General features: G+C 38.0%; 1 protein-coding gene across 1 annotated transcript in view; it reads right to left on the minus strand.

The window, feature by feature from the left end:
• The window catches only part of CWF19L2 (CWF19 like cell cycle control factor 2), an 81,083-nt gene that overhangs the window by 22,085 nt on the left and 32,843 nt on the right, over positions 1 to 26,155 (minus strand). The window contains exons 11-12 of the mRNA XM_054051351.1: positions 10,397 to 10,522; positions 9,016 to 9,153 (exon numbers count right to left, since the gene is read on the minus strand). Of these exons, the coding sequence (XP_053907326.1) occupies positions 9,016 to 9,153; positions 10,397 to 10,522 (264 nt within the window). The remainder of the gene's footprint in view (positions 1 to 9,015; positions 9,154 to 10,396; positions 10,523 to 26,155) is intronic.

The following is a 26,155-nucleotide window of genomic DNA, read 5'->3' on the forward strand; positions in this document are numbered from 1 at the left end:
CACAGACAGCTGAATTTGTAGGTTTAATTCAACATATAATTCAGCTTATAAGCATTTCCCAAACCTATCATCCCAGCAAAGCAAATAACATCTCGAACACATAGTACCAAAGGATTTAACATATCAACACACAGACTGCTTTTAAGGCCTATGGCACCAACAGGAAAATATTATGAATCATGTTGATGAGCAAGGTAGTTCAGGATTACTTTGAGCAACAGAAGTCAGGCAACAGGCAAGCAGCAGAGCACTGCTCACTGGTTAGGGACCACAGTCCTTTTTGCTTTGAAATAAAACTAGTAGATTTTGCTATAATTAGTTATTAGGATAGATTAAACTTCATACGCAAGTTGATGAAATGAAATGAAATGTAAGCCAAACAAAAGATCTTCAGTGACAGAATTCTGCTGTTGAAAATGTGATTAGCATTTAACTTCACAGTTATCCCTGGCCATAATTAAAATGGCTAAATAAGACACTCCTGTACAAGTCCTCATTTCACAGAATAACAGAATTGTTTGTTTGGAAAAGACCTTTGAGATCATCGACTCCAACCATACCTGTCCACTACTAAACCACACCTCTGAGGACCTCATCTGCCCATCTTCTAAATACCTCCTGGGATGGTGACTCCACCACATCCCTGGGCAGCCTCTGCCAGTGCCCGAGAACCTTTCTGGTGAAGAAATTTTTCATAATGTCTAATCTGAACCTTCCTGGTACAACTTGAGGCCATTCCCTCTCATCCTATCACCTGTCACTTGGGAGCAGAGATTAACATCCACCTTGCTACAACCTCCTTTCAGGGAGAGTGATAACATCTCTGCAGGTCTTCTTTCCTCATCCAGCTGTCACTGCTGTTGATTTATTTCCATGTACAGGAACAGCTTTAACTTTGTGACCATACAATATACAATGAAAATTGTTTAGTTGAACTGAAATGCAAAACTAGGTATTTGAGTTTATTTTCCCTTGGGTTCCCATATTAATTTTTTTACAGCACATGCATAGATCCATAAGTAAACATAAAAAGCAACAGCACACCAGAGCTTTGTTAGAGTTTTATCATATCTATTAAATAGTGTGCCAGAATGTTTTTACCACATGAAGAAAGAGAAGAAAAAGGTTAATTACATAATAGGAGCAGCAGCATTCTGCTTTTGTCATTTCAGCTTTTAAAATGTTCCTAGACTAATTTTGGTCTATGGTGATAGAAATGCAAAGATGTGCAACAGGTAGGTTTGCACAGCCAGTAAAAATGATAAGGCTGAATGCAATTTTCCATTTTACAGACTTAAGAGCCAAGGAAAGGCAACATATGCATTTCCTTTCTGCAAACCTGTAATACCAGCATATCTCTTTACTAAATCCATAAATGAAGGTCAGCATTACTAATATAGTGCTGTATTTTTCACCGCTTAAATTCACGTTATGGATTGCTGCACAGATTTTTAAATAAAACGAGTTTATGGCCCACATTTAAATGCTGTGATGAACAGTACTAATTACTCTTTCTCACATTCTTTTAGCAAAACGTTAATTAAAAAAAAAAATTAGTAGAATTTCTGAGTACTTCTGAGGTAATGTTCTATATATGCCCTCAAGCATCTATTGGCATAAGTGAAAGAATTTCATCAATCTCAACAGCATTAATTTGGAAGAACTGAACTACTCACAACGATCAAGAAGGAACTACAGACAGGCCACTTAAAGCTAAAGCTATCAGTAGCGAACACCTGAGACTCCACATGGATTTTATTCTCTAAAACTAGCAGGAAAATAAAAAACAGAACTCCACTTTCAAATATTTTGTTGATGTTTTCATATCCTATAGTCACAGCAACGGGACCGCAATCTGCTTTCCAAGCTTAAGGAAGTAAAAAGCAGAAACAGAGTAAATTCAAAGAGGTTGGAGGTTTTTTACACATAACAGTGAAATATGAAAGAATAGGTCTTTAAGGCCTGCTCTTTTCCATACATAAAAATGTTTACTGTTGAGCCTTTAATTTTTGTTTCAAAAAAGCTATTTCACCACTTAACGCAATAGATCTGGGGCTTTTTCATGATGTTGATAAGTTTGACACAACAGCATGCATGGAATGGCTGTGGGAGAGGCTGTATTTCAAACTTCTGGAGATAACTGATGGCCTCATCAACCTGCTGTGAACAGAATCCAAAAAGTACCAGGAGACAAGAGCCTTTAACAGGGTTGTATTAGAACCACGACTAGTGAAAGAAGAATGGGCAAGAGGGGAATGATAAATCGGAATCTGCTTTTCATCCAGATTTAAAACATAGGCTCAACAGGCAAACAAATACAAAGGAGATGGCATATTGCCTCCACCTGATCTCGTGAATCTCTTCAGAAAACAATACTATATAGGTGGAAGGCAGACTTATAAGGACAAGTATGGCTTGACACAACAGTGGTTTGTGAATCTGAGTGGGAGTCAAGCACAAGATAATGTTATACAGACCTTAATTTGCCAACTTGCCAAATTATGTTGGCATGAGGTTTGACATTAGAACTTATAGCAGTAAAAACAACACTGCAATGAGAAGAAATTGTGCATCAGAGATCCTTAAAGGAAGGCTTTTGGTAAAAAATCCCTATCTGTCATTCTTCAAAAGCAATTGTTTTATCTACAGTGGATAACTTCTTCTGTCCCAGTAGCCACGCTGCAGAAATCACAACAATCACTCAACAAAAGCAGTTCAGACCGATAAAATGAATGAAACTATTCAACAGAATTTAAGGGTTAGGAAGGATCTCCCTTCTCCCATCCTAGCTACAATATCATTTACAGACTTGCAGCAGTTTCCTCCCACTGTTCTTCTGAAAGATAACAGATTCATTTTTGTGGATACTTTTTCCCACCTCTCAAATGAAGGCATAAAGAGAAAGTAATTCATGTGTCAAATCTGCCTACCATATTAACAAACCAAAATTGACAAAGGAGGTTTTGTTCCTAGACTTCCTGCTGGTCATAAAAACACCTTGCTGAATCTGCTTCAGAGAGATGCAAGATTTTTGAAGACTGTCTTGCTGAACCCCCAGATCATAACACAAATACTCTCTATGGAATAGGTTTATAAAGTACATAATGAAACTATCTAGAATATCTGTGGTCACATCCAAATTTTTCAGAATACTGCCAACAGTCTAGCGCTAACACTGATCTTGTAATGCTGTAAACAAGAATGCATTCTACAGACAAAGAATCATAGAATCGTTCGGTTGGAAAAGACCTTTGAGATCATTGAGTCCAACCATACCTGTCCACTACTAAATCATACCACTGAGCACCTCATCTACCCATCTTTTAAATACCTCTAGGGATAGGGATTCAATCACCTCCCTGGGCAGCTTCTTCCAGGGCCTCAGAATCCTTTTGGTGAAGGAATGTTTCCTGACACCTAAACTGAACGTCTCCCAGTACAACTTCAGGTCATTTCCTCTCATCCTAACATCTGTCAATTTAGAAAAGAGACCAGCACACACCCTGCTACAACCTCCCTTCAGGTAGTTGTAGACAGCAATAAAGTCTCCCCTCAGCCTCCTTTTCTCCAGGCTAAACAACCTCAGTCCCTTCAGCTGTCTCTTACATAGCTTGTTCTCCAGCCCCTTCATCAGCTTTGTTGCCCTTCTCTGGACATGCTCCAGCACCTCAACGTCTTCCATGTAGTGAGGGGCCCAAAAGAAAGAAATGGAAAGACATGGAAAAGTCAGGACACCTAGGAGGCACTTTCTTAATTTCGGAACAAGAACCAATCACCATCTGGAGAAAACCATCATATTTCATTTGTGACAAGCGCTGGGAATCACCTGTACAGAAACTACCAAAAGCATTTTTCAGATTTTAACAGAGAAAAATAACTGTATCTACAACTGCTTCTTTTCACAGAAGTTAAACAAAAATACCTTCAAAACCTAGATGTGACACTGCATGGGACTGGAGGACTTTGGTACCATGAATTAAAATATTGACCACTGAAAATCTATTGTAATAGATTCCTTGTACAGCCAAAAGAGAACAACCTCGTCCCGAACGGTAATTGACAAAAACATCTACTTTAAGCACATGCTTCACTCTTAGCTAATAAATAAATAATATGGCTCAGTCTTAAAAGATTAGTCCAGAGCTAGGTATTCATTCAGGAAGATTGTTCTAATAAAATAATGTGATTGTAGGGCATCTTTGTCTAGTAACAAAAAAGAAACGCAGTACACAGCATTTGACTTCAAGGTTATTGAAGTCAGCAGGAACTTCATAGCCTTCCCAAAACAAAATAAGCCAGTTGCATAAGTCGGACATAACACAATGCATTCTTGTAAAGTTGTTTAAAAAAAAAAAAAATCCATAAACACCACAAAACAAAAACAATAAATGAAGAAACCTTTAGAATGAAACATGGTAAGCACAGCTACTTGCTCTAACCCAGTGCAAGCATTTTATGTTGCAAAATCAATCTCCAGCAATAGCTAAAATGTATGGGGAAAAGCCTAAACAAGGCACACAGAACTGATACTTCTGCTACACATCTGAAGCTCTCAGCATTTCACTATGGAAATCCTAAGCCAAAATCCTGCCTAGATCTCCCTATTTAATATTTACCAATGAAACTGTGCTTCACAAAGGCTCTGTATCCTTTGTCTTCCCACTCACAATAAGGGCCTCCACAGCATCTCATGCTCTACAGCATGAGTTCTAGCATTTCCTTCTTCCCTGAAGAAAAAAACACAACAAAACCCCAAACCCTTCTTCATGTTAAACTCTGCTCTGTAACCACTTCACATATGACAAACAAAACCGGTTGTTTTCTATGCAACTTTTATGCTAATTGTGTGTTCTTGTCTAGCAACTGCCCCCTGCAAAGAAATCTTGGCTTACTCAAGTTTTCTTCAAACGGCCAGCATTCTGTATCTTTGCAGGGTATTGCTTTATGAGCGTGGGTAGCATTCAAGCTACGGGTGCACTACGATAGCCTTATATGTCTTAAACTGGTCCTAAATTCCCTTTTTTCAACAGCCCACCAGCACTTAAACGCTGTCTGCAAATTCACAGCCACTCTGAAATCAAACAGTAACAGCCTCCTCCAGTATACGCACAGTTCACTCAGCTTCATGATTACCATCATCAACCTTGACTTTCATCTGCATTTACTGCCTCAATACCTATGGTGGGATCTCTTTCTCTTATTTAAGATGTCTATAGTTTAATCTCCAGTGTCTGAGCTAGACACCTTAATTCCTTTTACACCCATAATGTCTGTCAGACAGCATTCAAAATAGGACCGATGACTCACACCACTAAAACACGTACGTCTCTCCAGCAACTCTCTAAAGTGAATCTTAAAAATCAGCTCAGATATAAGTTTTGCAGTGTTAGAAAATAAAAAAGGAGCTTTGTATTTTGAACTTCTAGAATTTACAATTACATTGACCTCTGGTTTTGTCAGGAATAATAATGTAACAAAAAAAGATTGTCAGGTCATAGAATCATAGACTAGTTTGGGTTGGAAAGGACCTTAAAGATCATCCGGTTCCAACGCCCCTGCCATGGGCAGGGACACTTCTCACTAGGTCAGGCTGCACAAGGTCTCATCCAACCTGGCCTTGAACACCTCCAGGGATGGGGCAGGCATGACTTCCCTGGGCAAAGATTATACTTGGCAGTTTGTAGTTCATCATGCCACACTTGACTTTCAGACCACTTAAGTAAGGATCATTTGGTTTCAGTCATTTGTTATTATTCATCTCAAACTCAAGTTTCTTTTTAAAATAATGGATTTCTATAAATTTGAGCTAAAAGACATTTTAGAGACACTGTTAGCATGAGAGTTTTTCTTGTATTCCCTGTAAATAAAGGCTTATGAAAAGAATGGCTCTGACCTCATTTCTAGAGGATATTAATGCAAATAGTTCATTAGTTCTCCTGGCATGCCCTTATCTTTCCTAAATGCTCTGATTACCCCTTGATCAGATTTTTTCAACATCACATTTCCACAGAGTTCTTGCTTCCAACAAGTTTAACTATTGGGTTTATGCTTTTAGCAAACTCAAATTACTTAAAAGTAATTCCTTCCAGATAATTTTTCAATCTTTCTTATCAAAGCTTTCTTCTAAGCCTGCTAGGCTCAAGCTCTTTTCCATTCTCCTCACTTGAACACGACAAGTACTCTTTAAATAATGATTTGGCCCTGGATTTGTTTTTTCTTTTAACCTCCAGAAGCTCTTTATTCTTCTATTTGCTCACCCTTGGATTTCTTTTTTAAATAAAAACAATTAGAGAAGGTTTCATCCCACTTTGGGAGTGCGCTCATTCCCTTAGAGTATTTTCACCATGGCATTCATGTGGAATTAGCACCATGTACTAGAGACTCTCTCCTAATCTGCAAGCATTTTCATTTTCCATGCTCATTTTAAACTCCCACTAAATAGACTCCACATTCTTTCATAATTGCCTCTTTATAAAAGTTAAACATTATATTGCATTGCCTCTGCTATACGGGTGCAGCAGTTCAGTTGCCAAAGTTCACCCTCATTTGTACTAAGTCTTTATTTTTAAAACAGCTACATACTGGACCAGGACATTTCTGCATCATTCCTAAAGGGATCAGATTTCACCACTGTCCCAGAAATATTTACAATGTAAGTCACTAAAATCTTTGAGAAACTGTCTGCAGGCACAAAAACCCTAACCAAAACCGTTATGAATATAAGATTTGGTTTTCTATTTTCTTCAAATTCAGTTATTACAGCTTATACCTTTTAGCAATAGGAACAGATGACGGAATGGGAGATGAATCATAAAATCACTTGGTTGGAAAAGACCTTTGACATCGAGTCCAACTGTACCTGTCCACTACTAAATCATATCTCTAAGCACTTCATCCACCAGAGCCACAGAAAGGAAGTAACAGGAGATATTCAGTTCAATCCCCCATTAACATAACTATCCATAAATCAAAAGCAGAGTGAAATACCAGGTAAGGAGGTACCATAAAATCTTCCGAATTTTTCAAGGCCAGGAACGCATCATTAGAAATGCGACCTGTTGTTATACTCTGTCTCCTAAGCAGTCACTGTTGGACACAGAATACAGGGCTGAGTAAATCTCCCATATGGCTGCTCTTTCACTAAGCATCTCAGTTATCAAAAACTTGGAAAATGAACAGCATTTCAAAATCGAATAGAAAAAAAGTACAAAAAAATATTTTTAAGAAAAATCATTAGACTTTTCCATTTGAAGTCTTGAGACATTAAATAATATAGAAATCTTTGATGTCTCTTCAAGTTTGCTAATCTTTGTATCGATAATTACTTAGTATAATACCCAAAATACAAAAACTAAACCAAGACAACTGAAATATGCTCTAAAACTCAAACATTTTTTCCAGTTTGAAATGAAGAAGCTTGGAATCAATAAATAGATGAATACACAAACAATACCTTTCACAAAGTTTAAAATTTCAGGGGCACTGCTGTATAAACGCACGTTTCTCATAAACCTCTGAATGATTCATTTGAGTTCGGAAATATTCAAGCAATGAAAAATCTCTCTTTTTGAGAGCAATTTCCACTATGTCTTCACAGGGGCACTGCAAACATTTCCTATTACCAAAATCAGGAAGGTCATATTACTCTGGTTTTATTTTCACATCTCTGAAAAGAATCAGAGCACAAAAAGCAATCCCCTAAACTGTTCAGTGGAAGCAGGCACATGAAAACATCGGACTAAACACAGGACAAATTGAGCACACTGATAATAATTTCAGAAAGATGTGTTAATATTAATCTAAATGCCTAGATTTGAGTTAAAGATTTTTTCAAAATTCTATACCACTTAAGTTTTCACACAGACATTCATACACACGCTCCCATCCACCATTCTTCACAAAAATTACCTCTTCCAAATCAAATACTTACTGGAGACAGGACAATAAAAGTTTAATAAGGTTCTTGAGGAAATGGCAACTATTTCTCTTTGTTATGCTTATTATCATACAATGCAGACAGTACAAAGTTCTATTGTATCCTTACAATTTTCATTTATTTGTAAATGCATGACAGATATGCTAGCTAATTCTAGTTAACAGTTTGCACCATTACAAAGGTTTTGAAGCAATGTCTTATGTATTTGGGGTTTTTTTTTTGGAAGGGGAGGTAAAGAAGGAAATCAAATACTGGCAACAAGATGTGTTTTTTACAACTGGACCCCAAGGGCATAATTTTTTGAGTATGCCAGTGGGAGAGAATGAGAACTTCTACCAGAAATAGCTGAATAAGAAGATGAGTAAACCACACTACTTTCTAAAGTTCTGATGATATCTTCCTGGAAGAGCTTCCTGCCAGATGGTTTATAGCACCAGGTTAAATATTTTCTACTGAGCACTATCAAGGCTTTTCCAGTTCTTCCAAATATCACCCAAAGAAGGAGAATTTTAAAAGAAAAAGGATACAACCAAAACCTACTCTCTCTGTCTGCCTTCTAGACAAATGTACAAACAAATTTTGTCTGTAATAATCTATAAATCTCTGTGGTCTGTGAGCATAGATCACAACATCTCATTATCCAGGACATCCTGATAGAATTTCAGGCAGTTTGCTTCAAATTTCATTGCTTCTTGTAACTTTTTGATGGAAGACACGTTCTATACACTAAGAAAATGCTACTTAACGCTAATTACTTTGCAGAAAACCTGCTTTGTTGGGCATAAGTAACCTATTAATACACAACACGCTCTACAGTGTTCATCTCAAAAGGGTCAAACTCTACACTCAGAGGAACAGCACAATCACCTCACTTTAGGAACTGAATGCATCACATTTCCTGCACGCCTGCAGGTTTCCATCACTTTGAGAACATCTACCAGGATCATCTTACAACAGACTTGATTATCACAGAATTCTCAACCAAAAGCAATGTACTTAGAGCACTAAGACCTCATGTCCTCCCTAATATTTCTAATAATAAAATGCTGGATTAAAAAGCCATACATATAAGACCTTACCTTTGATGCCATACGCATGAACAATGAGTTTTGATCCTCTGCTGTTCTCATCTTCTCATTTCTGACCAAATCCTCCAGGTTCATATTATCATCATCCTGAAAATATCTTACTCTTTCTTTGTCTACATGAGTAGGGACCTGGCAAGAAACATATTGAAAATAAATATTAACCTAGTGAGAAAGATCAGCTATAAAATTCTGATTCTAATAATTTCAACAAGTTTAAAGAGTCATGAATCAAGCTAAGCGCATGGTAAACAATCGGGCTTGCTGCTTCATTTGACCTAAGGAAAACATCTTCCCCTTCCTTCAATTGTATCACTAGGTCTAAATAAAAACATAGCCTCTTCCCACACCGCTATTATATCTTTAAGCTACATTACCTCTCAGAAAAGATGTACTAATTCACTGAAACAGTTAATCAGTTCACAATAATTCCAAAAAGTAATCTTCATTACTTATAGAAGCTTTTGAATTGCTAAGTCACAGACAGTACTGAAACACAGCAATCACAGATAGTAAATAAAAACTTGTATAGATACAGTATGTCTGCTCGGAAAATTTGCCATCTTAGACAGACTGCACAAGAGAACAGAATTTGTCCTTTAGGGCAAAACTAAACTAAATTTTGAAGGAGCACACGGAATGGTCATTAACATGAAGTAGAGATGGCATTTTCCAAAATGGAAACAATAGGAAGATGACAACCAATTCCTCATCCCCTTGTGCCTTTCAGTGCTCCATAGAAATGTTACAAACTGAGCTGTCCTAATAATCAAGAACATACTCGCTGGAAATATGAGGTGGTGTCAACCCCTTTTATCTCAAGACTGAAATATTAGTTTATTTACTGTTGCAAGCAAATATCCTAAGAATAAAACGCTGTTGCAGTCTCCAAGTTTCACACTGTTCTCCAAAGCACTTTTTGTTACAAATATTAGGTCATAATTTTTATTAGCAATAGTAGCAGCATTTTTTACCAGAAGAAAAGGAAAATTAGCCCCTGAGACCTGAGCATCTCAGTAAAATCTTTCCTATTTTGGAAAATAAACTTCATTATTTACATAACTTCATGTAATATAAACATAAATATAAATACTTGGCTAAGAGACTGTAATAATTTGAAAAACATACTTTTCCTTTAATGTGCATTTAAATAAGCCCTGAGGTGATCCCTAGGGAAAAACAGTCTGAAAATAAAATTAATATATGCTTAATAAATATGTACACTAACACTTAATTACAATCATTTTCTGAAAGAAGCTTTTTAACTACCTACTGACATTCTGATAAGACACTCATATTAATTAGGGCATCATAAAAGAAAAAAAAAAAAATCATTTTGGATTTACACTTTAATTCCCACATTTTTAAAACTTACCATCTGTCGCTTTCTCCGTCCTCCTTTTGGCTCCTGTGGTTCAGCCGGTGCAGTCACGGGCCATGCCCTCCCACTTTGATCCGTTCTGACCAGGACCACTTGTTCATCTTTTTGATGGTTTGAACCCTGTGTAAGGTTTTAAGATACATTTTAAAACAAATGACATAGACAAAAGCAAAAGAAACATCTAATCCACACTAAATAAATGTCTTAAGTCCTAAAGGTTAAGTAACAGATTTTTTTTTCATTACGTATTACCTTACACAAGGTATTATTTTCCACATTGAAAAAAGAACAGAATATTAAAAATATACCATCTAGTTAAGTGAAGTTTTAACAAACCCTTCCCAAAAAGAATGAAGTTTGTATTCTTGTTCTTTCTGATAAAGCTTTATCCCCTGAAGAAATACAATGCTTCTGATGACTTAAATAGGCAACATTGAATTAATATACACTACCACCACCACCATTATAAAAGTGCATTCTGAAAACCATCTGAAAAGCTGCAGCACATTAACACTTGTGGGCTTTTTGTGCATTGGGTGTATGGGGGGTGGGAAGTGTTGTGTATTTTTTCCCTTTTTAAAGGAAACAAACTAGCCAAAACATTAGTTACTGTTTTTCAACACATTCCCTTAGACCAGACTTTTCCTTCCTACACTGTACCTACCACCAATACAGATCACTTTCATCACAATGTTTTAATCTTGATTCTAGGATTTGAGGGAGGTCATTTCCCCCCTCTACTTCACTCTCGGGAGACTCAGCCTGGAGTATTGTGTCCAGTTCTGGAATCCCCAATATAAGAAGGATATGGAACTGTTGGAACAGGTCCAGTGGAGGACTACAAAGATGATCAGAGGAATGGAGCACCTCTGCTATGAGGACAGGCTGAGAGAGTTGGGGTTGCTCAGCCTGGAGAAGAGAGGCTACAGGGAGACCTCAGAATGCCCTCCCAGTACCTGAAGGGGCTACAAGAAAGCTGGGGAGGAACTTTTGACAAATTACAGGAGTAGAGGGAATGGCTTTAAATTGGAAGGGGGAAGATTTAGATTAGACATTAGGAAGAAATTCTTCACAATGAGGGTGGTGAGACACTGGCACAGGTTGCCCAGGGAAGCTAGGGCTGCCCCCTCCCTGGAGGTGTTCAGGGCCAGGTTGGATGGGGCCTTGGGCAGCCTGATCTAGTGGGAGGTGTTCCTGCCCACGGCAGGGGGGTTGGAACTAGATGATCTTTAAGGTCTCTTCCAACTCAAACCTTTCTATGATTCTACACGCAGAATAGGAGATACAAACAGCTCAACAAAAACCATCTCTCTCTATGGTGAAAAAGAAACAGATGAATAGGTGTACATCAATTATTCAGGTCAAATTAAATTACAGACTGAAGCAGAAATGACATCTAAATCATCTGTTTGTATGTTGAGATATACGGAAACAAAAAGAAGCATCTACCTGATACATGTCAAATAAGTCATTTGCCTTTGGATGGCAAACATTCATTCAGTCTCAAAAACTACATTCATTCAGTCTCAAAAACTACACCTGTACTTAACTATGGCTTCTATATACCAAAAGAAATTTGGGAATCATGAGGAGGATATATTCCAAATCGGACTAAGTCAAGCTCTTGAGGTGTCAAAGATGTGAGACAAGAGGCATACACAGGACAGGGGAACAAGGGAAGCTTTCCCACACTTATCCTTGCATTCTCATGATGGAACAGAACCACCAGTTCATCTGCTGCAAAAGAAACAGAGTAGAGCACAAACCAGACTTTGGATGCAATGAAGACGAGAAGTGACACAAACGCTGAACAAATTGACTAGGAGTGTTGTTGTACTGAACTTTCTACTCAAATTTAGAAAAAAAAAAAAATCAGGCACATAGAAGTCAGCAGCTGCCTTGGCTGCAGCAACCATCTACAGAGTTGGAGCTTATGAGATACTGGAGCTCAAGATTCTAAGGGAAGTGAGGGAAGCAAGAAATAAAACAAAGAAAAACCCTAGACTGTAGGAAAATGGACTTCAGTTTATTCAGGAACGTGAATTCAGGGAGATGGTCATGAATGACAAAGGTTTCCATGAAAGCTGGTTGATTTTCAAGGACAACCTCCACAGAGGATGAGAAGGGTCCATTTGATCTGCTATTTGGATAAATGGGGAACTTCTTAAAAAAAACAAAAAGGAGCTTACAGAAAGCCAAACCTGAGACAAGGTACCCAGGAGACACACAGAAGCACTTCCCTGGCAGGCAGGGACAGAATCAAGGGAAACCACAGCTGAACTGAAACTAGTAAGAGATGCAAAGAACAAAAAAGAAGGGATTCTATGAACATACTGGATAAAAGCAAGGAAAAAAAAAAAACCAAGTTCACTGCTGAAAGACAGGAAAGACCTGGTAACAAAGGACCTGAAAGCTGAAAGAGGCTAACACACTCAATACCCTGCAGGTCTTTCCCAGCAAGGTCTGCCCTAAGGCTTCTCAGGCCCCAGTGCCTAGCAGCAGAATTTGGAGGAGAGAAGTGCTACCTGCAGGAAAGAAGGATCAACTTAAGGACCACTTAAGCAAACAGGAAATATGTGGGTTTAATGGAACTGCGTAAGGGTAGGGTTGCCATTCAGACAGAGCTCAACAAACTGAAATAGCATTTGTTTGGGGTTCCTGTCAGCCTGTTAAGTCTTGCACCTATATATGAAAACTAATGATAATATTGATTTTTCTTTAGGCAAACCCAGGAAGCAAGTTGCCAATTGCCCACCCGCAGTTCAATCTGTCAGCCAGTGATAGGTGGATAGGTAGTAAAATCCCTATCACTTATATGAGCACAGACAAGACCCCTCAATTTTCTTATACAATAAGAAAGTAAATCATTTTTGTATTGGACATCTTCAGAACTGTAAGACCAGAAGCCATCACCTGCCTCAAGCAATTTCCTACAAGTACGGTCATCTTAGTTTGGACAGAAAAGTGTAATCCCTGAACTCCTAGTCTACCTTTCAGCACTTAGCATCTCATGGGCATCTACGTTTTTTATCAGTGAAGTTCTAGAGTCATATCAAGTCATACTTCCAAGCATGGTCAAAACTGCTCTCATTGTGCCAGAGATAGATGGCTCAACAGAACTGAAATGCCTGGATTAAACACCCTTATCCCTAACTTTAATACCTGGGTTGACTTAGTTCAGATCCAGTGATCATTAACACTTGAGCTTGCTAAAAAGGACAGCAGTCACAGATTTAATACATATTAATACCCTTTAGTAAAAATATTCTGGAGGAATATCACTCACTCATTTTACTTCAATGCATATCAGGAAGATTACGAATCTATCTCCTATAACTCCTCTACCCACAAGGCAGAGCTGAGGAGGACCAGAATACCTGTACAGCAAGACTGAAGAGCAGACATGCAGGACTCATAAACCAGAGAGAATTTATCACCACATATGAAAATGAAGCATTATCATATAGCTCAGTGACGAAGGCACTCCCATGGATTCCAGTCCTTCAGAAAAAGTACCAGGGAGCAGAATAAATACATCCCTTTCCCAAATGACTGCTTAAATACTTCATCACACCTCAGCTATTGCAAACTCCATTTCTAGGTACTTGTAGTTGCAACTTATGCTATTGCTGCGAGCTCCAAGTAAAGCATGGGAGTGCTAAGTGCTGTTCCATATCACTCCCTTTATGCACCCAGTCCTCAGTCTTTCCATATCTTCATCTGCTCCCGTCAATCTGGAATTGAAGTTACGGCGTTTTCAGCTGACAGATGCTCAGATGATGGATGCCCTATCAAGATCAGCTCAGCACCCTCCAAAACAGAGACAACATTGCATTCCATCATCACAGGGGTGTTCTCAGACTTAGATAAATAAATACGCGTGCACGCATACACACAAAAATAAAAAGACAAGGGAGAAATTCTTCACCAGAACAAGTAAGTATTTAATTTTCGGAAAAGATTAAGAATTAAACCAAAAGAAAAAAAAATTCAAAAAGCTTGGGAGCTTCTTGATGACACTGCAAAGATGTTTAGTTAAGTCAGTTGATTAAATTAGAGCAAATAATGAGGACATGACTAAATCTGGTGATATTAGGCCAGCCTTTGTCAAATCTTATAAACAACCTTATTAATCTCAATTTGAAGCTATTTTCCACCAAACTGATGTCTGCTTCACATCTGCCATCTGTGGTTAATGAAAGCTTGTCCCAGAAACCCCAAAAATGTCTGAAAAGTCTGTAGATACTGAAGTATGATAACTTCAACAGCTTAATTCTATTTTTCCAAGAAAAGTCACGTGAAGGTAGAAGTTATGGACCAAAACACTGTCTAGGTAAGCCAAACATCTCTCTTCTGTATCAAACCAAACGCAAATCTCATCTTGCAAAGCAAACGAAGGCATCCAACACTGGTTTGGCTCCAAAAATAACGATCGTATTTTCAGAGAATATACATACAGTACTACTTAAATCCAGCACCAGCCAGAAATCAGCCTCAACTGTTAATTTTTCACAAGATAAGGTGTTTTCTCTCTACTGGGAGGAGGAGACGAGGTGAGTTGTTGCAACAAAGAGGCCACATGCCTCCACTTGCCATGCACTAAAATAGATACAACCAGATTGGGGCACTGTTTTCTCTGTGACAAACAAGTTCAACAGTTGAAGCAGCTGGGAAAGAGAAAAGTAAAAAAAAAAAAAAAAAGCAAAGTTTTAGAAACAGAAAAGGGAGGGAAGGGGTAAGCAGGGACACACACATGTTTCCTACGGAGTACCTCACATAACAACAAGAAATGCACCCATCGTCAACATTTGGTTGAAGAACAAAAGTTTGTTTGAAATGGTGGAAGAGACAAATAATACACTCAGAGGTTAAATATTTCAGACTTCACACAAGATAATTATGTATCTGTGGTTTCAATAGGGACTGGGGGATGATGTGATTGAGAGCAGCCCTGTGGAGAAGGCCTTGGGGTGCTGACTGATGAGAAAAATAAAACAAAACCAAGAAGAGCTAGAAAACTACTAAGAACCATAGATGTGTTCAATGAAACTAGAGAGGAAGACAGTAAGACAGTAGTAAGCTCTAATGAGCAATTTTAACAGGCTCTCATTTACACAACGTGAAATGATGCAGAGGATAAACATTTAAATAGAATACACACTGAGTTCTTTGAGCCAGAACCCTACAGCTGGCAAGGATTTGTGGGTTGTGGGAGTTTCTTCCCCTAATTTCAAAGAGTCCAGAGTCCTGACACAAGGCATATGAGACAGACTGTAACATATTTAGGTTTAGTACTCCAGAAAAAAGGAAAAGACAAAAAATTATAGCAATATTTAGCTTTAGAAGAGAAAGTACAAAAAAGAAGTGGTCCTTCAAAGAGAAATTATAAAGAGCAGATAAAAGGATGAAATAATTATGAACAGCATGAAGAATAATGTGAAGTTATATTAAGGATTCGAAGTTTAAGCATACTATGAACAAAGATAAAACCAATGGATCAAAGATGCCAGGCATGATTATTCAGAAGAGTAAAGATGTTATTAGAGGTAAAGACATCTTTCAGAAGTCTAAACCCTGTGTAAATAGAACCGAGTGAAAAAAACACAGCATAAATATAGAAAGGTAATTGTATTAACATAAAAAGGCTATGCAAACGTCATTTTTGAGGAGGATCTAACAGTAAAGATTAAAGCTATTTCTGACCACATCAGAAGCAAAAAGCTTTCTGACAGTAAAAAAAAAGGAATCAAATGGTTCTACCAGTACTAGAAGATAGCATTTTAATAATAAATTATTTTGATTCTAAATATGAGATTTTTCCTATTCAACAACTTTTTTTTTCTCTTTATAAATGGAATAAACTTTAAGGAATCATAGAATGGCTTGGGTTGGAAGGGACCTTAAAGATCATCCACTTCTATCTCCCCTGCCACAGGCAGGGACATCTTCCACTAAATCAGGTTACTCAAAGACTCACCCAGCCCAGCCTTGAACGCTTCCAGGGACGAGATACCCACAGCTTCTCTGGGCAACCTGTTCCAGTGCTTAAGCACCCTCACACTAAAAAATTTCTTCCCAATATCTCATCTAAATCTCCCCTCTTTCAGCTTAAAGCCGCTACCTCTTGTCCTGTCACAGCCCTCCCTGATAAAGAGTCCCTCCCCAGCTTTCCTGTAGCCCTTTTCATTACTGGGAGGCTGCTCTAAGGTCTCCCTGGAGCCTTCTCTTCTCTACACTGAACAAGCCCAATTCTCTCAGCCCGTCCTTGTATGGGTGGTACTCCAGCCTTCTGATCATCTTTGTGCCTTCCTCTGGACTTGCTCATGTTTAAGTTGAAATATCAAGTTAAAAGAATTTTCAAGCAAGTTGCCGTGAAGACATGGTTTTCACTAGAGGTCCCCAGAAGAATCCCAGTACACACTGTACACATCCTTCAACATGCGCTATAGCACTTAAAAACATCTCAGTACAAAAATAACAGTGGGTAGCAATCTTTAAAATGTGCCAAAGGCTGATTGTGGGAATTATGGGGTGATGCATCTAACACTTGTAAAGGACAAACTCATACAAGTAATAAAGTATAGGACTTCTCTACACTTGAAAAAAATATGGCATTCTGGGAAAGAGCCTCTGCAGGGAAAAGGCACAGAAGTAGTAAGACTCTCTGAAGGACTTAAAGGACTGCGGATATCAATCTTACTTAAAGAGTGTATTTAATATTCATTTTATCTGTTGATATTTTCTTTACGCATTTGTAGACTTCCATTCCTATGACTATGTGACATAGCATACAGTAACACCTATTTGCCATTCAGCACAGCACAAGAATGGATTAAATCTTTATTTCCAACTTACAAAACTCTGAAATCACCCAAGAAACCTTTACAAATACACCCAGGAGCTGTTACTGTCTTTCATAAGGAGGCAATCATTATCTTCTTGAGCTTTATGTAGAGATTCATGTAAGTCTGGTTTTTTACTTCTGTTTTAAGTTGCTTTTAATATCTGGAGAATGTATTATTTTTTCATGCACCAGAACAGCATTACATAGCTTACCTTAAACCTCTCAAGTTTCTGAATTAATGACTTAGTAAATAATATTATTAAACACAGGAAGCTATATTATAAACAGACATCTTGGTGAGAGTAATATAATTTTCACTAATAATTATTGTCCGATAAATATCATCTCTATTTATATAAGTACAATATAGATTTGTAAAATATATATTGAAGTACCTTTAATATGATACGCATTATTAAACATTCAAGTTGAAACAGGAGAAGCTCAGCCCCTATCCCTGAATTTTGCCATGACTGCTATGTAGAATCATAGAATGGTTTGGGTTGGAAGAGACCTTAAACATCATCCAGTTCCAGCCCTGCCATGGGCAGGGACACCTCCCACCAGATGAGGCTGCCCAAGGTCACATCCAACCTGGCCTTCAACGCTTCAGCCTGTCCTCATAGCAGAGGTGCTCCAGCCCTCTGATCATCTTCGTGGTCCTACTCTGGACCCATTCCAACACTTCCATATCCTGCTCACGTTGGGGATAGAAGGATCCTCATAAACAACATAATTTACAGTCTGAAACTAACAGAGATACAGTGTATTCACAGAATGAGAGGGGAATTGTTTGTTGACATTAATTAAGAAGCATGAATTTTTACTTCAGGTCAATTAAATATGCGAAGTACACAGTTGTTCTCACCAAATGTACAAATCGCTGTACAGCGATTAACACCTAACTGAACAAAACAAAGCAGACAAGTCTGGTTTCAAAAGATAAATACTTTAAATTAAATACATAAATAAATAAAATGCAGTTCTGAAAAAAGACTTTTGAACTTCCCAGAGATGATGTCTGTTCCATAATCCACCAGAAGGAAATGGAAAAGCTCTGCCACAGATGCATAGCTTAATTTCAGGACCAGACACTAGAGTAGCAGAACAAAGGGAGTAAGCAAGCCAAGCTTACCAAGATGGATCTACTCAACTGGTTTTCAACGCTAATAGCTAAAGAGAAAAAAATATATTTTAACTGTCAGTATACTGTGTGATAGGGAGCAATGTCAGCTAGAGAAAACAAACATGCTTTTTTTTTAATTACTGAGCAAGCACAAAGCTGCAGGCAGTGTGAATTGAGAGCTGTCTGCAAATGTTTACCAAGAGCTACACTAAAGCAGTACAAGGACAGTGTAACGAAGGAATAACAAAGCTCAGCAACAGTCTTCAGCAAGGAACCAACCTCTACAACCAAACTATGGACAAATTTGATGTTAGACTAGGCATACAGCCCGTTTCCTTTCTCTTACAGTCTACAGCCAATGAAAGTGTCTTATTCCTCTATTGGAAAAGTCTGTCCTTACTTAATAATAAGTGTCTGGAAGATATCTAGCACCTGTCAGCATGCTGGAGAAAGCTATTTCTCCCATCCACTATCTCCTGTTCTCTTCACTTACTCTTTCTTCTCTCATTTCAGTGGACCTTTTGTTCAGTTTTCAGGCTGCCTTTACACACGATCACCACAGTTATCGGAAGTACGAGTCAATTCCATTTAGAAGGAGCAGTGCGCCTCCTAAAGTGCGGGCTACTTCTCATCAGTAAGGAGGCCATTGTAGTCACCACCTGGAGCACTCATGTAACACAAGTTTCAAAGCATCTCAGCCACCCTTCAGGGTCTGCTGTTTGGTTTGAATAATGGAACTGTCCAATTCAAGGTAATGTCTGTAAAATCAGCAGGTAGACCACTCTCCATAGCAAGATCGAGGCTTGGACCTCACAGCAGAGTGAAACGAAAATGGTCACAGGTCTGTAAATAAGTTCACAGTATAAAACTTGTATGTTTGATTTGAATGTCTTATAGTGGAAAAAAATAAGATTAAGGGAAATAGCAGCATGAGGAAGGGAAGCAAGAGCAAAATTCAACCTTGGTTAAAAATTCAGTATTTCAAGACAGATCCAGTAAACATAGTAATAAGTATCACTATTACAACTTCAAAAGGGATTAAAAGCTAATACAGAAATGGGATTAAAAAAGGTTTTACAAGATCAAAAAAATTTGGTCTTCCATAACTGGGACTTTGCACATTACAAAACCTAATGCAGGCTGTAACACAGAAATGAACCAGCCTACAGAAGAGTAGCTACAGCAGGTAGTGCTAAGTTTATGCATAAAACATGAGACGAAAAAAAACCCAAACCACGACAACAAAAAAACCTATAGCTCCTATTTATAAGTGAAAACATTCATCATAAAGGGATTAGGTATTTAGAACCATAGACAATGATTGGACAACCACTAATTGTTTAGTCTCCATCCCTTCTTTTTCCCAGTCAGCAAGTGACACAGGTTAATAACATGTTATGTAAAAATGTGATTTCATCCTATTGATTGATATAAAAACAGTTGCCCTTTAAATTCAACAATTCTTTGTTCTTTTATTATACAAAAAGGCATTTTAGCTAAACTGTTTATTACTCAGAATAACTAACCTGACCTTCTTACTTATCTCCTCTTTTGAATGCTTCCAATCACCCTAGCACTCAAAAATCTTTCTACTCGCTCTCAGTATTTATTAGAGCAGTATTTATCTTAGAGCATCTCTGAGATAGGGTGATCAGAATAATATCTTGTGAGTAGAATCGCCATGTATACAAACTTCAAATCAAATTCAGTAAGAGTTGTTCCACAAGCGCATAGAAGCAAGACTGGATCTAGTAATGTGTAATTCACAGCAGCTTGTCATGCGTCAAGTGGTGTGTCTTGTAATGGGGAAAACTGAGGTGATCAAATCTAACTTACCGATAATGCTGGATGTCAGGAAGCCACATAACCTTGCAAACACAATTTTTAAAGAAGGTCTGAAGATACAGATTGATATTTTTAAACGGTTGCTTTGAAAGGATTTGTCAGATCCACTATAGGAAAAATGCGATCATAAGAAGGCTTGCTTCTATAGCAAGAATACCCAATACAAAACATATACTTAGACCATAAAAAGAAAAGATACTGCATTATGATCACTCTTAATGTGAAACAAGAATTTGTGGATTTAAAGACTAATGTAATATACGAACAAGAAGGTAATAAGAAGAAATTCAGCACATATAAAACCAACATTTATTTAAGTTAATATAACAATTTAGAAAAAGTAAATATACAATTCCAGTGAAAATACTGAAAGAAGCCCTAAAAATGTTCAGGCTTTCATATTCACTATTTAGAAAAGAGATTTACTCAAGCTCTTGTATATGAGGTATTTTCAGAGTGCATTATCAATAAAGATAATTTTACAACCTGAAAGCAACATATTAACTCAACCAAAAATAGTAATTGGGCCCTACAAGATTGTAGAGTGGGGGGATTTTTACACAGGCATGTGGGCATGGAGTGATACGATAAATCACTTTAAATTGGAAAAGGGAAGATTTTGATCAGACATTAGGAAGAAATTCTTCACGATGAGGGTAGTGAGGCATGGGCACAGGTTGCCCAAGGAAGTTGTGGCTGCCCCATCCCTGGAAGTGTTCAAGGCCAGGTTGGATGGGGACTTGAGCGGCCTGGTCTGGTGGGAGGTGTCTCTGCCCATGCAGGGGGCTTGGAACTGGATGATCTTTAAGATCCCTTCCAACCTCAACCATTCTATGATTCACTATTTGGAAAAGAGATTTTCCCAAGCTCTGGTATATAAGTTATTTTCAGAGTGCAGTATCAAAAAGTATAATTTTACAAACTGAAAGCAACAGATTAATCCAACCAAAAATAGTAATTCAGGCATAAGGGAGCTTAATAATGCAGTTTTATTAAGAAGAAAAATAGTCTGATCTGAAAAATTACCATTAAAGGAGTATATATAGAAAACGGTCTTCAGGAAAAGGTAGAGGAAGACTGTGGACAAATAGATGTTGCGGAACAAAGATTCAACTCTGCAGCCTTTAAAGCTTCTGCTCCTGTATACCTATTTCCTCAAGCCATTATCGCTGCTGTTACTTTGGGAGACATAAGAAGAAAGTCAAAGACCTGAAAAAGCAATAAGTCTGTAACAGCATCTTACAGAGAAGCAGCTCCTCTGAGCTCATAGGCAGAATAGAAAGCGAAAGCTAATACTGACAGTAGTGGTGGCGCATCCACTCCAGACAGATGGTAATGCAGTGTCTGTGAAGAACCTCTGCAAAATTCCCACGTGCAATAATATGCAATCCGTACTGCTAGCTCAAAGTATGTCATTATCCAGATGTGCTGGCCAAAAGCCAAAGGTCTTAATTCAGTTCAGAAGGATGGGTGCATAGTTTAATCGCTCCTCCTAAACAGCCTATTTCTAGAAAATGTTTCTGCTTCATGTTGGTAGCAACAGCTAATGAGACCTAACCTGTGATTACACTAAAAACGGGCTGGTTCCAACAGTCATTGACTGATCAAATTCTCCTTTGAAAACCTCATGTTGAACACAATAATTGTGCTTCATTGCTTAAACATATGAAATACATTATTGATTCATGGTTCACATACTTATAATTGGGTTTACATGTAATTTATTTGAAATCCAAAAAGGTGTAACACCATGTGCTTACTAAGGCTGTGTGAAGACCCAGATTAGAATCGTCAAGGTTCCACCTTACCATTTCAAAATGGAAGTATCTACTGCATCACAAAGGATTTCCAGGCTTGGTTTTGCTTATGTTTTTTTTCTTGGTGTATGGGTATCAATTTGTTAAGAAAAACAGAATTCCCTTTAAGAAAGCAGAGTGACAGGGGAGCTACAGCAGTAAAAACATGCAGATGTTCTACTTAGAGTTAGGAATAAAACAGAGCCACAAAAACTGGCACCATCAACTACAAATGCTGCATGGCACTTGAAAATGGTTTTTGCTTCCAGTGTCAAAGCATAGGCCACAGCCTTTGTATTATCAGTTCAAACTGAAATTTTATGCCTGTTACCATGTACCGAAACTAGTAAGATATTTTATACCATTTAGTTGCTGATACAATTTCTTCAGTACTTTTTAATTGCAAAACCCAATTTCCTATAAATTACATTCAGGAACTTATGACAGTCTGTCTTGATACATTTTTGTCTTATAAATAATTGTGTAATCTCCTCTGACACTGAGTGTTCAGGAAATACACTCACTAGAAACTGCATACATCTATTATTTTTTAAAAGTATGCCCTAATGATATTAAAGCTGTTCTGCAAAAGCACGCCCATGTTATTATTCCCTGTTCCAGATAGAGACAGTCAACTCTTTGCATGGAAGACACCAGCTTTTGCTGAAGAAAGAATGGCACAGCCATCCTGCAGGCATGAGTCAAGTGTGATGGAACAGCAGGAATTCGAAATTATGATGAGCTGAAAACATCAGAGAATGAATAGGCCAAGTGCCATCTGTTGCTGTATCTCCCCATCATCTGAAGTTCTAAATGAAAGCACAGATTTTTATTGTGCATTTAGCAAGGATCATTAAACCCCAGCATTCTAGCTTTTATACAAATGTCTCAGCTATATTTATCTGAGAAGTAGTTCTAAATAATTTCATTAATATTCCACATATATAAGTTTAAAAGCATTACCACAACTGTATTTAAGTGCTACATCAGGTATGTCACAATCAAAGGCCACTCAATCATGAGTTACGAAAACATATTACAGGTAAATTCTGACAATCAAATATTTTTATTGCAGAAAAATATTTGTGTTTATAGTCTCAATTCCCAAACCTAAAATTAAACATGCTGGTACACCTGCAATTTTGCATGTTATTTCCTGGGTGATATGGGGGTTTTCTGGTTTGGTGTTGAGTTTGGTTATTTTAAAATTAACAAAACAAACACGACATCAGAAGCACTGGTTATCAGTGGATAAGAAACTGGTTGGATGGTCTTATTCAAAGAGTAGTGGTCAATAGCTCAAAGTCCAGATGGAGATCCATGATAAGTGGTATCCCTCAGGCGTCTGTACTTGGATCGGTGTTGTTCAATATCTTTATCAATGATATTGAGAGTGAGACTGAGTGCACCCTCAGCAAGTTTGCAGACGACACCAAGCTGAGTGGTGTAGTTGCCATACCGGACAAAAAAAATCCATTTATATTGAGTAGGTTCCCCGCAATTCTTTCTCAGTCCAGACTCTAATGCATCTCGGGAATCCAAGTTAAACATCAGACATTCAACACATCAGAATTGGCACTCAGATGCAATGTAAAAAGAGGTGTTAGAAAGGTGTAAGAGGTGCTAGAAACATAATCATCCTTCTTCTTTACACTTGGGAAGAATAATTAAATAAAAATCAGAATCATTTGAAAAACATGAAGCTCTAGATATTATGAAGGTTTTCACTAAAAGACGAGTCCTACTTAACCATAAACCTAGCTAAATTACCTTTTCCTTGCACTATAAACCTTCTTTTAGATGCAGAAGCAATGGACTGGCAAGCATTAGTCTCACAGAGACAACAGCTAGCTTAGAAAAAGTTTTCTCCTTTAAAGCAGCATCATGTCAGTCAGACGCCTAATGTACAGTGAAATACACTGCCTGCCAACATCAAAGACTACTGCCCTGCAGGTATCTTTCACGCCCAAGAAGCTCCATAAAAGCTCTTAATACCCTTCATTAGAAAAACTTTAGGCAATTTTTTTCTGAGTTTTTTGCTGTATATTAAGGAATATATATGTCTCTCAGAACGCCTATATATATTTATACATTTTTTTATGTGTGTGTGTGTATATCTACCTCCACCACTGTTTCATTTCTTACATTTTAAATATATTAAAGGAATCCTACTAGACTGAAGGCTGATGGACTTTTAGAAAATTCAGTTATTCAAATAAAGATTTGCTGTGCTGAAATCTTTTGTGTTTTCCTTACACTTTCTCAAAGGCATGACAGAAAGCTTGTGTCCATTCCTCTCTACTTTTTAAGAACTTCACTCTCTCCTTCTCATAGAATCATTTGGTTGGAAAAGACCTTTGAGATCAGAGTCCAGCCGTACCTGTCTCATTGAGTCCAGCCATACTTGTCCACAACTAAATCACTTCCCTGAGCACCTCGTCTACCGGTCTTTTAAATACCTCCAGGGACGGTGACTCACCCACCTCCCTGGACAGCCTCTGTGCCAACACCTGATAAACCTATCCATGAGGAAATTTTTCCTGATGTCTAAAATGAACCTCCTCTGGCGCAGCTTGAGGCCATTCTCTTTCATCCTATCACCTGTCACTTGGGAGAAGAGACCAACACCTCTCTACAACCTCCTTTCAGGTAGTTATAGAAAGTGATAAGGTCTCCCCTCAGTCTCCTTTTCTCCAGGCTAAACAAATCCCGTTCTCTCAGCCACTCCTCATAAGACTTGTGCTCCAGCCCCCTCAAAAGCTTCACTCCCCTTCTCTAGACATGCTCCAGGATCTCAATGTCCTTCTTGTAGTGAGGCGCACAAAACTTGACACAGGATTCAAAGTGCAGCCTCACCAGTGCTAAGTACAGAAGGCACATCATCTCCCTGGTCCTGCTGGCCATGCTGTTTCTGATACAGACCTAAATGTCATTGGCCTTCTTGTCCACTTGGCCACACTGCTGGCTCATATTCAGTGCATTTTGAATACTATGATACCATACCCTCTATCCCGTTATTTTCCTTAAAGCACCACCACCTACTTTTCATTCAGTTTTGTATTGATCTTGTACTTTAAGCACAATTCACCATTATTAAGATCTGTCTCTAGCAATTGCTCAGCAGTGAGTACTTTTGTTTCCTGTATACTGATTAAGTGCTATGGAACATGATAATAGGCTTAGCATTGAAAAGGGTTTTTTCCTATAGGCCATACTTGGATTGGAATTGAAAATCATTTTAAAAGATTCATACACTTATACTTCATTCATCCACCACCATGAACTGACTCTCAATTTAGCTAATTTTGTATCATGTCAATATATTTCCTTATTAAAACCCACAAACACAATTAAGTCTGTCTGTAGCGACACAAAAGCAAACTGTTTTTCAGTTAGCAGTTCTTACTCTAATTCTTATGCAGGGATTATATCGATGGAAGTATGATAACAGACAGAAAAAATCTGAAAATAAAAAAGAAAAGGCAAAGCGCAAAAATAATGCACATCACAAATTATATAGAATCATCATGAAGAACACTTTTGATGTGCATACTGAAAAGTAAAGCACAGTCCTATCGAACTGTTTGGATCGGCCTATAGCCCAGCATGCCTCCTCCAAAAGTGAATGCCTAATGAAGAGTACAAAAAGAATGGATGCCTCCAAGCATTTGCGTCTCAGCCATTAAGAGCCAGAAATCATTTCTGTCCAGTCCACGAGGGATTTATTTTTCATGAACTTGTACAGTCACTCTTTGAATCTACTCAAGCTTCCAATATCCACAACACCCTGGAGCAACCAATCTGTGAAGAATCACCTTTTGTCCACCAGTTTTCACTCTGCCTTTGCTCATTTAACTTTCTACCTCTCACTTTTTGTATCGCCAAAGCCCACTGCAAACGATGTGCCTCCAAGAAGTGCTACTGTTCCAGATATATTCTGTAAGGTAAAAATACAGAATAAAGCAAGAATTGCACCAGTTACCCCTTTTTCTGAAAACAGCAGAGGTTACATCCTCATAACCAATGCACTCAAATAAAGAGCTGTGAGGCACTTTCACATAACAAATATAAACTTTACCTAGATGGAAACCATGAACACATGGGAGTTGTTTTTTTAAATGCTGAAGTCCTCGCAATTTTCT

The sequence above is a fragment of the Cuculus canorus genome, chromosome 1 (assembly GCF_017976375.1).
Source record: "Cuculus canorus isolate bCucCan1 chromosome 1, bCucCan1.pri, whole genome shotgun sequence".
NCBI lineage: Eukaryota > Metazoa > Chordata > Aves > Cuculiformes > Cuculidae > Cuculus > Cuculus canorus.